General features: G+C 42.0%; 2 protein-coding genes across 2 annotated transcripts; both read right to left on the bottom strand.

Moving 5' to 3' along the window:
• Positions 1 to 2,300: 2,300 nt before the first annotated feature.
• pigc (phosphatidylinositol glycan anchor biosynthesis, class C) lies at positions 2,301 to 4,591 on the bottom strand. Its single transcript, XM_079506866.1, has 2 exons — positions 4,481 to 4,591; positions 2,301 to 3,890 (listed from the first exon to the last, which is right to left on the bottom strand). Exon 2 carries the CDS (start codon positions 3,884 to 3,886, stop codon positions 3,002 to 3,004), a length of 885 nt encoding a protein of 294 aa, XP_079362992.1. The 5' UTR covers positions 3,887 to 3,890; positions 4,481 to 4,591; the 3' UTR covers positions 2,301 to 3,001.
• A 1,402-nt stretch (positions 4,592 to 5,993) lies between these two features.
• On the bottom strand, positions 5,994 to 14,010 carry tmed5 (transmembrane p24 trafficking protein 5). The gene is made up of 4 exons (XM_079506072.1): positions 13,637 to 14,010; positions 12,608 to 12,705; positions 12,304 to 12,487; positions 5,994 to 9,616 (listed from the first exon to the last, which is right to left on the bottom strand). The coding sequence occupies exons 1-4, from the start codon at positions 13,826 to 13,828 to the stop codon at positions 9,398 to 9,400; spliced, it is 693 nt and encodes a 230-aa protein (XP_079362198.1). The 5' UTR covers positions 13,829 to 14,010; the 3' UTR covers positions 5,994 to 9,397.
• Between the last annotated feature and the right edge of the window lie 183 nt (positions 14,011 to 14,193).

Raw genomic sequence — 14,193 nt, 5'->3', positions numbered from 1 at the left:
AAATGGATGGACCATGTTTCTATTCTCCTGGCATTCACATTGGCACGGAGGTGACTTGTACATGTGGACCTTTTATACAACAATGGAACATTCTGTCACAGACAGCACCAAAGGTCTACCAGGGCTTCCTATATGATGATTTTGTAGCCAAGGAGACCAAACACAGCTATGAGGAATGAACCAGAAACTCAATCATTGTAGTTTGCTTTTTCATAAATTAAAACCAATGTTGTTATAGTCCACAGGCTTTAAACGTATAGGGACTGCCAGGGTGCAACAGGAGGGCAATTGAGTTTTTTAACTAAAATAAATGTATAAGAAATATAAAAACAAATCTGATCTAAAAGCTCTCAATGTGATGCATTGAGAGCTCACTTTTTTGCGATATAGCCATACTCAGAGGCTATGCGTGTTTGTGGTCCTTGGCATGTACAAGTGTGGGAACCCTTCCAATAGTCAGCAGTAGTAGGCCTATATACTGCAAAACTGTCAAATCTAAATATTCAAATATGTCATGTTTTGTTATGCACCACAGGGTAACTCACATTCTCACCACAAGATGGCGAAATGGTACATTAAGTCAGGGTTTTTTAGTACAGTATCACTCAATACTTTGTTGCAGACCAGAGTGGTGTCTTAACACAAACAAATGATGATAAATGCCTCTATAAGTCAGTATACATTTCATTCACACTGAATGTTCATATATTCAAAATCTTGTCTTGGGCCTACTATGATCCCTTTTGCTGTGATGCATGTTTTTCATTGTGCAAGTTAAAGTAACACAGCGAAAGCAGTTGCCCTCAAATGTATATTTTAAGATAAAGTACTCTCTTTTCTCCCACTGTTGTGGCATCATTCTTCAATCTCTCCCTCCAAGTAGTATCTGCCTCCTGTTCAGTCCTTTATAGCAGAGGTTTTTAACTGATTGTGAACGAGGGACCATCACCGTGACTTAGAATCAACCTGGGGACCACTGTTATGTTGGTTGGGTGGGTGGGGAAATGGGCTATTGCTTTTGTAACACTTGCTATTATGCATCCCGCGTGTGTATACATCACACTGTTATGCAACCAATGGTCCATTGACTGCTAATAATTTCCTAATAATGACTCAACCAGACAATCCAGTGCACTTCCCCCTCTTGAGATTCTAGCTCGCTTTTTCTGCAACTTTTTCTACAACGTTTTGGTCAAAAGACCAAAACGTTGTAAAATAGGGAACCAGACTTCAGCCATACAGCATTGAATCTCAAAAATCTGTATTATAGTCGAGTGGCACTAGCTCCTCCAATGCCAGGCTTTGTGTGTCCCCCGTGACGTCATGTGGCAGCAAAGTCTATGGACTTTTTACTATGATCATGATGTAGTGGGTGCCCCCCAAAGGTGCCCCTCACTTCACACTAGTGTGATTTTGGAGCCCAGTGTTTGTGTGTACACTGTATGATAAGAGCGCAGCGCCCCTCACTTCACACGATTGTGATTTCGTGTCAGTCCTTTTATGAGTGCCGTTAGTGGCCACTATGGCATTAACATTACTCTCTTGAAGCAATATTTAGCCTTTGTTAACAAAATTATGATACTCAAATCACTTCATGTTTAGGCACAGTACATTCCATTTGTGATTAACCACAGTTAGATCATGATCCAACTTACACCAGGGACATTATTAAGTCAAAACCATGTTTATTGCACAAAAACCCAATTAAAACTAAGATCCAGGTGGCACAGGGGTAAAGCTAGACTGGCATTTAATCAAACGCGATGCAGAGAAAGTGTTCCTACACACGTGTTAGGTCCTCGGGTGAAACTTCCTCGCTGCTATTTTAAGCAGTTGACAAATGAATGTGTATGAGAGACATGGTTGTCCACACTCTCCCACATGACCAACTGTAGGGGTCTGCAATACACGTGAGGCAGGGAAATATAGAGGGGGAACATGATAATAGCAATAGCGCTAGACGCACTGGAAGTCAAACTGGAGCCGGAAGTTCAATGGAATGCATTGAAGTCAATGAGAGCCGGCTGGACCAGTTTAAGAATAAACACAGTTTTTAATGATTGGGACCTTTGTCAGATAATCGCTCCAGGAAAATAAGAATAAGGTACTGTATGTCACGTTTTCTGGTCTCGTTTCTCGTTGTGCACACCAAATAATCAAAATTTGTTGTGTATCTTAAGAGCACAGAGCAAAGCTGACGAGTACGGCCCGGTGAATGATAAACGTAATCTGTGCTCTTTAGATACCTCAACACAATTATATAGTGTACACATGGAATAAGAAGAGACCAGGAAACAAAGTGCAATCAAAGTAAGATGTCTTATTTCTCAACTGATTATATAACAAAGGCAACAAATAGGGAGAGAAAAAGGGACACATTAATTAAGAGCAAAGACAAAAACTAAACAGAAAGTTAAAATCACATCTTCAGTATTTAGCCACACATTTTTGCAACACAATTAAAGCCCTTGTTCGGTGTTGGCTGACAAACCATCCATGAGGTTCTCACAGAGAAAAGGTTACATAAGCAGCACAACACATTGAGGTCAATGCCACAAACAGTAGCAGCTTGAGCTGTAAAACAAGACTGGTTAAAATAACGGTGTGGATCCTGACCTTCGTGTGGCCGGTCAACTGTGACGCATCTATGACGTAAATTACTAAGTTGTGCAAGGTTTCAGCCCAGTTCCGGTGCCATTCACCTTATTATAGATGGCTTGGCTGACTCGCTAAGAGTCTAGCTAGCCGATGACGTCATCTGTGCCCAAATGTGGGCAGCCCATAAAAGGTAAACATTAAATAATTAAATATAGAAGGTGAATAAAAAAGTGTCATTTTACATTATTAAATTCAGCAAATCCCATTTACACCTGTCGTCTCTCTGTTGGGAAAATAGCAGATCTGCAAGATCACGATGTGTTGTAAGCAGTTTCTGAGTATAAAAATAGTATAAAATAGGGCTCACTCAAGTCATTAAATGTCTGTATGGGATGGTTATCTATCAGTTCAGAAAGTGTCTGAGGTCCTCCCGGATTTCAGCCTCATCCCATGGCCCCTGGATGTTGTCCTTGTGTCTCTGTAGCCTGACTAGCAGCAGGGGGCAGAGCAGGGTCACACTCCCGAGGGCCAGGGCCAGGAGCACCGCTCCCCCAAGCCACTTGAACCCCAGACCCCCTACCCCTCCGAGACACACCGCCACACACACCCAAGCAAACTGGCCCGGGGCGTGCTCCTTGATCCTGTGCAGGAGGCAGGGCCACAGGGCGAACACCACCAGCGCACAGCTGAGCATGGCGAAGGTGTGCAGAGCCCCGGGCAACCTCGACGCCAGACACACGGAGGAGAACAGAGCCGCGTTCAGGGACAGGCTGCCCGGGGGTGAGGGCCGCGCGTAAGGGAACGACACCAGGTGAGCGAGGAGCATCACGGCCGACATGGCATACACAGTGTCGGTGCTCACGGACTCCGTCAGCGTCTTGAGCACTGGCGAGAAACCGAAGGTGAAGGAGAGGAAGATGGTGGCGCTCAGCAGGTCAGCCAGGGGTGTGCGGGGTTCACCGCCCGAGCCCTCGCGCGGCCCCAGGGCTTGGTACAGCCCGTAGCCCAGCAGGGCACAGGGCAGGCTGGTCCACAGCAGAGCCCCTGGGGACAGCAGACCCTGCTCCATGTAGAGCCAGAGGGTGAGGAAGATGGCCACGCAGGAGAGCTGCTGTGCGACCAGCCCTGCCTCCCGGACCACGGCCCAGTAGCGATACTGCCGGATGCCCACGTTCCTCCGTAGCTCCTCCAGGAAGCGCTGGTCCACGTAGTTGTCTGGGAACGGCTGGCGCTCCCACAGAACCTTCCGCCATGGGACGTCTGGACCCGGGGTACTGTCCGCTCCCATCACACTGACCACAGACACATACAGCTTTTAGCATTTAAATAGTGTACTTATAACAGCACTGCAACCTTATACTATGACGTCAGTGATCTCCATATTAATATGCCCATATTTGGGCATACCGAGAGAAACAACTTTATTAGCCTTCACAATAGTTTTGAAACCTGACTGGACGCTAGCATGCTAGCGAATAGTTAGCCTTGGATCATGTATTGTATAAAAGAGTCTTGATCCAATCATCCAGGGCTAGCTAATAGTCTGAGCTTTCGTGTCATTTGTCATTTCGACATCAACAAGAGAAACACAACCCAAAACACTTAATATAAAAACAGAAGTTCTAAAGTAAGGACACGTGTCGTTTGTGAAGACACAGAAGTGACAGGACTAAACGGACACGTACGGGCAACGTTGACACTGACAGCTCCGTGTCTGTCAGTTCCATTCAACAGAGAGATCAGTGCTACAGCCTACCCGGGCCGGCTAATGCTAAAAGTAAAATCACTTACATTATGCTATTCACCACAAAATAACTATATATAAAACGTTTACTATAGGTAACAGTAACACCCCTCGAAAGTCCAAATGCATTTTATTTACCTGGGTAAATCGGGTCGTTACCACAAGCTCATCCTCGATCCAAGTGTTGATACCGGAAACGAGGCGTGAGAATGGATCCAGCCATGAATGTGACAGCAGCGCCCCCTGTTGATTAATTATTGGATAACACTTATCCATTGATTGATATGTTTTAACCATGTAGCACTCTGAGATTCCCTGTGAATGAAAAGTGCAATACAAATACAATTCATTATTATTATTATTGATTGATTGATTGAAATATGTATTAACAGTTTGCAGAATTACAGTACATTTCAAGCACAAACTCAATACAAAGACTGTTAACTGTGAGTGGACGACCCAATTAAGCATTACACTTGTTTACAAGAGGGTCCACCTTGTTCAATTCATCAAAACATTTAGAGACGTACAAATAGACACTTCTATATAGTCAAAGAACAGAACAGGAATTCATCATAAAGGAGGTAAAAAGGGAAAAGAAACATATACAGTGACTCAGTGAGGGGGAAAAGGGGTGGCGGGGGATTCAGATTTTACGGGGGCCAGTTTCGAATTGCAGCCGTCCGTAGGTGCCCTTTGAGAGCGGTTTTGAAGGAGTCAAGGGATTCACATGTCTTAATGACTGTTGGTAGGGCGTTCCACATTTTGGTGGCATAGGAGCGAAAATAATTTAGTCCCTTGTTTGTCCATTAAATCCATTATGCCAGATTATTAATGAACTTGGAGTGCGGATGTATAAAAGTTTGCTAGTAGTAGCCTAGGGCCTAGGCAGTGGCGCAGCCATGTATTTGTTGTGATGCTTGTCAAAAGGTGTGAGCTGTACTATACTTATTTTCTTCATTTTGAGGAAAATATTGTACTTTTACTCCACTACAATTATATGAAAACTTTAGTTACTAGTTACTTTGTAGATTTTGATTATTATTCCACTTCAGCCCTATATATATCGGCCATTTGAAAATAGCAGATCTATAAGCTAAAAAATGTGCCACGATGCGACACATTGAGCTTGTAAATCAGCTATAAAAAAAAAAAACATTTTGAACTTGGGAAATGGGACAATGAGTGGGCTACTTTAAGTATATTTTGATTACGACACCGACACGTTTGTACTTAATTTACTCAAGTACATTTTTAATATGGGACTTCTACTTGTAACAGAGTTACAGTAGTATATCTAATTATCTACATTGCAGTATTGATACTTGTCCTCAAGTAAAACATTGAGTACTTTTTCCATCACTGCGAACAGCTAATGTCTAAACCTAATGTCTATGCTGTACCATTGACAGCAGTGAACAGACACTGAATTGTCATGAGCTCATTGGTGACTTGAGTTGCAGATTGCTACAATGGCAGGACATAGCTCTGGTCCATAGCCTTCTACTGCTTCTACGATTCTGCCCTGCAGGGCAGAATCGTTAGGCAGGACAGAGCAGGTAAGTACCGTGGCAAGCTGAACAAAACAACAAAAGGATGTCACTTCTCAGGTTTCAGGTAGGAACATAACAGGACGGACACAAACATCAAACAATGTATATAACTGTTTAATTTGCTCACATTTCAAAGTAGACAGCATAACTTAAGATAATTTATAGAATATATTAACAGAGTTTATTCTCATTACTGATCCATTGAGTTAGAAAGACAAGTTATTATGATTATTATTAGTTATATTTCCAATCTCAATACAACATGGCTTTTGATTCAAACATTCCAATAAACTAAAAGTTTAAATCCCCACAGGATTTTTTTATTTATGTAATTATAAAAATAATTACAGGGTAACTGTAAAGCACTTTAAGGGAACATAAATCATATTATTAACCCATCAAGTATAAGACATAGATAATCTCAACATACAGTACCTTGAATTTAACACCATTTAAAATTGTAACAAATGTATAGGTGGTAATTAATGGGCTATTTGTAACAGGTAAAACAATGGGTGACCTCTCCTCCCCACCACATCTTTGTAGTGGCTGTGTCTGTTACTGCAAGGACTCAATAGTCAGTGCAACATAATTATGATATACTTCAAAACTGTAAAATCTAAATACAACAATACATATTTGTTCAAACAGCATTTTGCTCTCTTAAGAAGGAAATGGCTTGTCTAATGAAGGCATTAGCACTTTTCATTTCGCAGTACAGGGGGCAACTCAAAATCTCATCAGAAGATGGTGACATGGTGCTTCAAGTCAGGGTTTTTAAATACATTTGTCGAATACAATAAAAAAGAAAAGAAATCACAACTTCAAATGCCACCATCACAGACCAGAGCGGTGTCTTAATACTGTATCAGAAACTATTAAGAGAAATATACCTCTAAAACATAAATCTTTAAATTATGTCAGCACACACACACACACAGGTTGCAGAATTATCCGTTAGGTTCCCATACACAGCATGCTGCCATGAGGCTGGACTACAGGGAGACTGACAAATAGATCTGGATCTTGGGTTGCAGGCAAAAATACAAAAAAACAAAACAAAAGACAAAAACCCATGCTACAGAGGTGCAACTGTATATAACGGATAAATCAAAACAACAAATGCATTTTGTTCTAAAAGCCAAGGTCCTGTGCGTCCTGTGTTGGCATCGACTACTTATAATCTATACTCCAGAAATGGCCATTTAAAGTAGAACAAGAAACCACGGCAAATTAATCATGAATGTGTATTTGCAGCCATGTAGTTATGGCAATGAGCTTCCATTGTGTCGGTGAGATGTTAACATAGATTTACTGTCACTACTAGAGACAGGCAGGCAGGCAGGCACAACATCTCCACGGGCAAGGTGGCTGTAACCAGACACCCCTTTTCAGCAGCTGGGGGCTGGGCAGTCGAGAGTGGGGATGTGGAGAGTAAGCTGGTTTCCATTTGAGCCAACACAAGCTCATGAATCATGGCAGAGGAGAGTAGGGAGGTATTTGCAGAGATCTGGAGAAGGCACATTTTCCTTTCCCCTATCCCAGCTTTAACGGCATGGTCCCTTATCTGAAGACCTGCCGTGTCTGCATGTGCACAGTAAAATCCCCAGTGTTCATTTGCCTCAGAGAAGAGAGTACACTCTCAGAGTTACAAATGGATGAATTAACACTGAAGATTTTACTGTGTGTGACTGATGTGCCATCTAGAATAAAAATGTGTTTTCTTGGCAATTTGACTCATTTGAAGGCCACACAGAATCACAAAAGGCTGGAAGCTATATTCAAACCTAAGGCATCTCAATAACACATGATGGTAAATGTCATAGCAACACTTCTAGCAACAGACAGAAGAGTCAATCCTCCTCCCACACTATGACTGGATTGGAAGACTATGCATCATAAGGCCACTGGCCTGTTGGTATTTTTGGCTCTGTTAAAAAATGTTCACAATACCGTACATTTCCTACATCACTTTCTACGAGGAAGTACAGCAGAAAAGAAGATTTGTAAAATGTGTGTCTTAATCTGTAGTAATGAGATTGAGGTCGCCACTTTCTTTTAAAGAAAATGTAGTTATGTTTAGGCATGGTGGGTTGGTTGATTTACTTTAGGTAAAGGGGAATTTCACAGATTTGGAACCTAAATCCTATTGTTCTTAGGTGAGGAGATCATAAAGTGTGGGACAAATGCCTTAGAATACATTTTTACCACACTATATATTCAAATCAGAACACAACAGGATTTAGGTAAAAAAAACTGAGAAATGTCCCTTTAAGGCTAGGCACTGTAACGTTAAGATAGGTAGGATAGGTTTGGTGTGGTTACAAATAGGGTAATTGATTGTCAGTCATTCCTAAATGTTATTATACATGTATAATGTTGTAACTGCGTTCTTAGTAATAACTAGAAGTTGTAGTGTTGGACCACTCATACGTAGTGATTGTCATCATAGCTAAAGCTTGTATCACCTCAGCAGAACCTCAGTGGCAAACCGTCTTCTATACAGCAGCATCATGAGCAGCACTGAAACATCAACATCCTCACAAATCTAATGAAAATGTACAGCTCAACCTTTTTCACAAACGAGAAAGGTCTCAGGAATAACTAGTAAGATTGGCACAACCTGTTTTTATTAAAGGACCACTTCACCACTTTTCAACTTATCTTCATATAATTGGTCCTCACTAATGTTCATGATAAATAACAATACCACAATTTTTTTCTACCCAGTCTGTGTCTCATAGGAGACCAGTGACATCATCGTTAGGCAGATTTTATATTCTTAAAAACATATTTTGATTTTTATTGGCTTCCATTATCGCATTGCAACTTTTCAGGAATAGAAAGCCTGCAGTTTCGATTAGCTTGGATCCCCCACCGATGATGTCACTAGTGGACAGGTTTCCGAACTGCCCACAGCTCTCCTATGAGAGACAGACCGAGTAGAACAAATTTGTTATCATGAACATTAGTGAGGACCAATTATATGAAGGTAGGTTGAAAAGTGGTGAAGTGGTCCTTTAGGTGTGGTGCGACATCTGACCAAGTGACCATACTTACGTGATGATGACTAGATTTAGTAAGGACTATTAGGACTTGCAGAAACATGGTGCAGCCGTCCCCTGGGGAGGCTGTTCTGATGGGACTTCCATTCCGTTCTTTCTATGGTTGGCCATCTAATGACAACTGTTAGTTCCAGGGCAGAGTCTCCCAATATCCCTTTAACACCAGTGAATCAACAGACCAGAGAAAGAAGGGATGCCCTGGACCTTAAAAATGTCTGTCGTTCAACTCATTCCCTTAAAAAGTTAGAAAATGAGCATCTAAATTTTCATTGTGCATTTGTTGTGTGTATGTGTTCACATTATGGTCCTGTGTCAAAAAGTCACAAGCCAAGACTCCCCCAGGTCAGTAACAAGAACCCACCCTCCCACCCTCCAAGATTTGTAGGCTAGTGCGTTAGTTTTGTTTTTCTGTCTCTTCCCCATACGGGTGGTGCGGGTTACGTGCGTGTTTTACTTTTGTCTTCAAACAGCGAACGGAGCAGGTAGACCTGAACGGCAGACACCAGCACCATGACAACCAGGTTGGTGATGGACCACCAGTTCACCCGGTCAAAGTTACTCTCCTGGATGTTCCGGTCGCGAGCCTCGAAAGCCCGCAGCACCGTTTGGATCTGCAGACTCTTCCCCAGCCGGGACTTCACGCTGTTCATGGTATCCTGCAAACGGAGGAGACATGGGAGGTAACATTTTGATTTGAATACACAGCGAGCTAACGCCTGGCCGCCTACATTATGCAAAACTAACCAGCAATAAAAAACCATTCAAAGCTGTAGCAGATGAAAACTACTAAAGTCTCCCTAAGGGCAGATCTGATGCCTGATTTGTGCTTAAGTTTGCGTGACACATGATGCACAACAACGTATAAATCAGGCGTGAAATGACAAACAAAGCTTCTGAAATGAATCAGGCGTGTCTCCTCGTTTGTTTTAGTACAGGAGAGAGTGTTACACCATGAGATATAGGCACTGGTATGCTGTGCTGATCTGTGGTATATGGCATTGTGCCTACAATATCAGAACACCAGTGCCAATAGCATGACCTCAATTGTGTTATTGCTACTGTAGCTACTAGCTACATCGGTTTTGTTATTAATGTTTATCATTAGAACATGAAGAAATCAAAAACAACTTTGTTTGCCAGGAGGAGGGCACTCTCATCAGGCACGGCGCCAGTAATTCTTTATGAGTAAGGCACAGCCAAAACGAGGTAGGCAGGCCAGGCACCCCCCCGCAGAGTGATAGACAGAAGTTACCGAAAGTCCAAAATACAATGTTTATTTATCTTGTAGCTGTAGCTTATATTGTTATAGGCTACGATAGTTAGATGATTGCTAGCCCCGATACGTTCCAAGCGTAGGGACTGAGGGAACGTATTGGGGCTAGATGATTTCTAAATGAGGACAACATACACTTTTATTTTGTACTTTCATGAACCACAAGCACTGCACCAGATATAATGGAGCCTAGGCTACATGAGAGAAAAAGGGAAAAAAGCGTCATATAATATAATAGCATCGTAATGTAAGTGTCAAAACAGAGTCTTGTTTATTTCTTTTGCCAAGATACCACAGATGCTTGTTATGCGCATCATTTGCAAAGTGATTCCAGTAGCTAGGAATTTTGTTAGCTGTGTTGTTGGTAGCTCCTCGATAGCTGATAGAAACCCGATTGTCCCTGTAGAGACTGACAGTCCAACCGGATGCAATTAAAAGCAGCAACAGGGACGGACCTCTGGTTCTTCCCCAGCGTGGGTGGTGGTGGTGGTGGTGAGCGGGGCTGGTGTGATTGCTGCCGGTCAGCCGGTGTAAGCAGTGGCTTGGTGGTAGCCTACCCGCTCAAACAGCGCTAATGTTGTGTGTTGACATGCTTGATGTATTGTGTTGTCTATGTACTGTATTCATTGTGTTGTGTTGTGTGTTGTCATGCTTGATGTATTGTGTTGTCTATGTACTGTATTCATTGTGTTGTGTTGTCATGCTTGATGTATTGTTCTATGTACTGTATTCATTGTGTTGTCTATGTACTGTATTCATTGTGTTGTGCCAGAGGACCCCCTCTAAAACGAGATGATGCATCTCAAGGGGCTATCCTCCACTCATTATATGCGAAAGGAGGGCTTCTTCTGCCCCTTCTGTGAATGTAGTCAACTTGGTCAGGTAGCAACACTGGAAAAACTCATGTTCTTCAGACTTCTTAACAAAGCAGACAACTATCTGTTAAAATGGGATAAGTGGGAGGCACTGTCTAAATGTGAACTGAGCAGACTATTATATGAACTGTACTTGAATTTGCCTGAATAACCATCGCCTCATTATTTTCATTTTATTTATTTATTTTTTGTTTGTTTGTTGTTCACTTTTGCCTTCCGTTTTTCTTTTTTTCTGCTTTAAGTATTTGTCTCTATTGCAAACGTTTTTTCTGTACCCTGTTTATTGAAAAACAATAAAAATGATTAATCATAAAAACCAAAACAACTTGGTCATTGACATGAAAAAGTTTGCGCACCATTGATATAGCAACATACGTTTTTCAGAAAACTGGACAGTGACCCTGACTATACTCGCCGTTCCCTACTAGGTCTGCCATCATGTACTTCCTGCTTACAGTTCAGTTACTGGACTCACATGTGACATCTGACACAAATAAGGTCTGTTTGTAGGGGTGGAGTGAAGGAGGGCACTATGGTTCACTCAAATGGGTAAGAGTTCATGACATTGTCTATTTTTACAACATTCTCCTTTGCCCGCAATATGTGGCCTAGCAATTCCCCTGTAACTTGTGATAATACAGTCAGAAGACTGTTTTGAATAAAGATAGAATACTAGGTATAGGTATACTGTCGATTTATGTGATTAACGACATTTAGATGACAAGCAACAATGCCAAGAGTAAGACTAGGAGTGAAATGATCAATCTAAATGACTCACATACTGTAGAATAATTGAAACATGCCACATTTTTTTCTTCAAATTAATCGATTATTAATCAAATAGTTTCATCCCTAATCAAGACATACCAACCCAATGCTTGGTCCATAAATATGATGCCACTGCCTGTTTTTTACTTAATTGTGCATCAGTGCGTGTTGCACAACCAAGTACGTGTAAATCACCCGTAAGCCCATTAAAACCTCATAGCGGGGATTCACTGAAGATTCATATGCGGGGAAGAATCTTCAGTGAATCCCCACTATGAGGCTGGCCAAGCCAGGCTAATTAAAACCAGGAAAGCAATGAGCATCGGTGTCCTTTTAGATTTTAGCGTTGGCTCTTTTTGAAATTGTGAGTCACTTCTGATTTAGAAGTCATTTGTAGAATCGGCCTTAAATAGGTTAGGCTGCTCACCATGATGTCCTCCAGCTTCATGTCCAGCATGTCCGTCCCATGGACATATTCCTTCCACTCCTCGGGGTCCTCTCCCTCTGCTTCCATGTTGTCCAGGATCAGCTCAAAGAAGATGATCTTCTCTGAGACCGTGCTGAACGTGTTGTCGAAGCAGAACATGTAGTCCCCATCCTCTGTCTCGACTCTGGAGGGAAACAGGGTGGCTGAGTGAGTGTGACGAACGTCTGATTGTGTGTGTGTGTGTGTGTGTGTGTGTGACTGTGTGTGTTTCGAGAGAGTCTCTCGGATTATGTGTGTGACTTACGTGTGTACTCCGTCTGATTTGCGGTAGTCGTTGTACAGCACATGCCCAGAGGGAGATGAAATCAAGAAATCTACATCCAACCCTGCACCATCTAAAACCTGCGAACATGCATGTACACACACACACACACACACACACACACACACACACACACACACACACACACACACACACACACACACACACACACACACACACACACACACACACACACACACACACACACACACACACACACACAATTTCTAGTTGGGTTATCATTCTTGTTCTGTTGTTCTGATTCAATAGCTGATTTCAAACCATTGCACAGCAGGCAGTGGGCCTAATAGGCTATGGAGGAGACAGCCAGTGAGCCAGATAAAGGCTTTCTCCCTGAAGTACCCCCCTGGGGGCATCTTGATTTTGTCCATCCTCATATTAGTCCCAACAATGAGATTTGGGGACAAAATATGCTTAGAATGCACCAGTAGTAGTCATGATTGCATACATTAAGCATGACAAGACATGACAAGCGTTGCTGCGTTGGCATTCATAGCGTATTTTCATACATTTGTATATCACAAATCATGATATGAAAGTTACACCCTGACAGGCAAAACTGGTTTCTATCAATGAGGGCAATGAAGACTGGAGGATAATATAACCTGTTTCTTACAAGTTTCTAAGCCCATGGATAGATATGCACAAATGAATCAGTAATAAGAATATAAAGGCACTGGGGGAAAAAATGTGTTATTTAATTTAGTATGACGTCACAGTATGACGTCAAAGTTATGTGTTGTAGCCTTGTTGTAATCATGTATTTTTTCGAGTCTAACTTTCTTTCTTATCATAGATACAAAGCAAAAATCTGATTCTATAAATTACATCTATGATTGTCTCGATCCAAGCATGAAGTGTTGTTTGACTCTCTGAACTGTCAGAGCTGACAGACATAGTTGTTGTGTTGTCAAACTTGTCATAGACTGTACACTGCATTCTCATACTGTAGTCATAACAATGTTGTTATTCACATCTTAAAGACCTTACCTGATACTCTATCTCCAGGGACGCATCTTTCTTCATGGTCTGGTAGAAGCACTCTTTTCGACCGGCGGGTAGAGTGAAAGTGAAGTCGCTGTCCATAGACTGTGAGAAGGCGGCCAAGACCACGGAGCTCTCCGGGGGGAGAGCTACGATGAACACGGACAGTAAACTTAGAAACACCCTGGCCACCTGCATGGTGTAAATTCAAACTAACACGGCTGGATCTCTATAGCTATGGAGAGAGAGGAGAGTTTAAAACAGACCAAAAGGGGTTTTGATGATCGATAATACCCTCGTCTTCTGTTGTAGGTGAAAATATGCGGTATGTGTGTTCGTCAAAACTTCACTTCTGTTCGAGACAGCTCACGAGCTCACCCCCATTCGGAAAACACTGCTGTACAAGAAAGACCCCGCCCGTTTAGAACTTAATCATTTGCATAAAATAATTAATTTAAAAAAATAGAAAAATCATTTTAAAATGGCAGAATTAGCGGCATGTTTTATTGGGGTAATTTTAAGCCTATTTTGTATTAAATGATTGAAAAGATTTCTGTTTAGGC

Source organism: Electrona antarctica (assembly GCF_951216825.1).
Source record: "Electrona antarctica genome assembly, chromosome: 7".
In the NCBI taxonomy this organism is placed as follows: Eukaryota; Metazoa; Chordata; class Actinopteri; order Myctophiformes; family Myctophidae; genus Electrona; species Electrona antarctica.
Note: the sequence above shows the minus strand (reverse complement) of the source record. Positions and strands in the feature narration are given on the sequence as shown.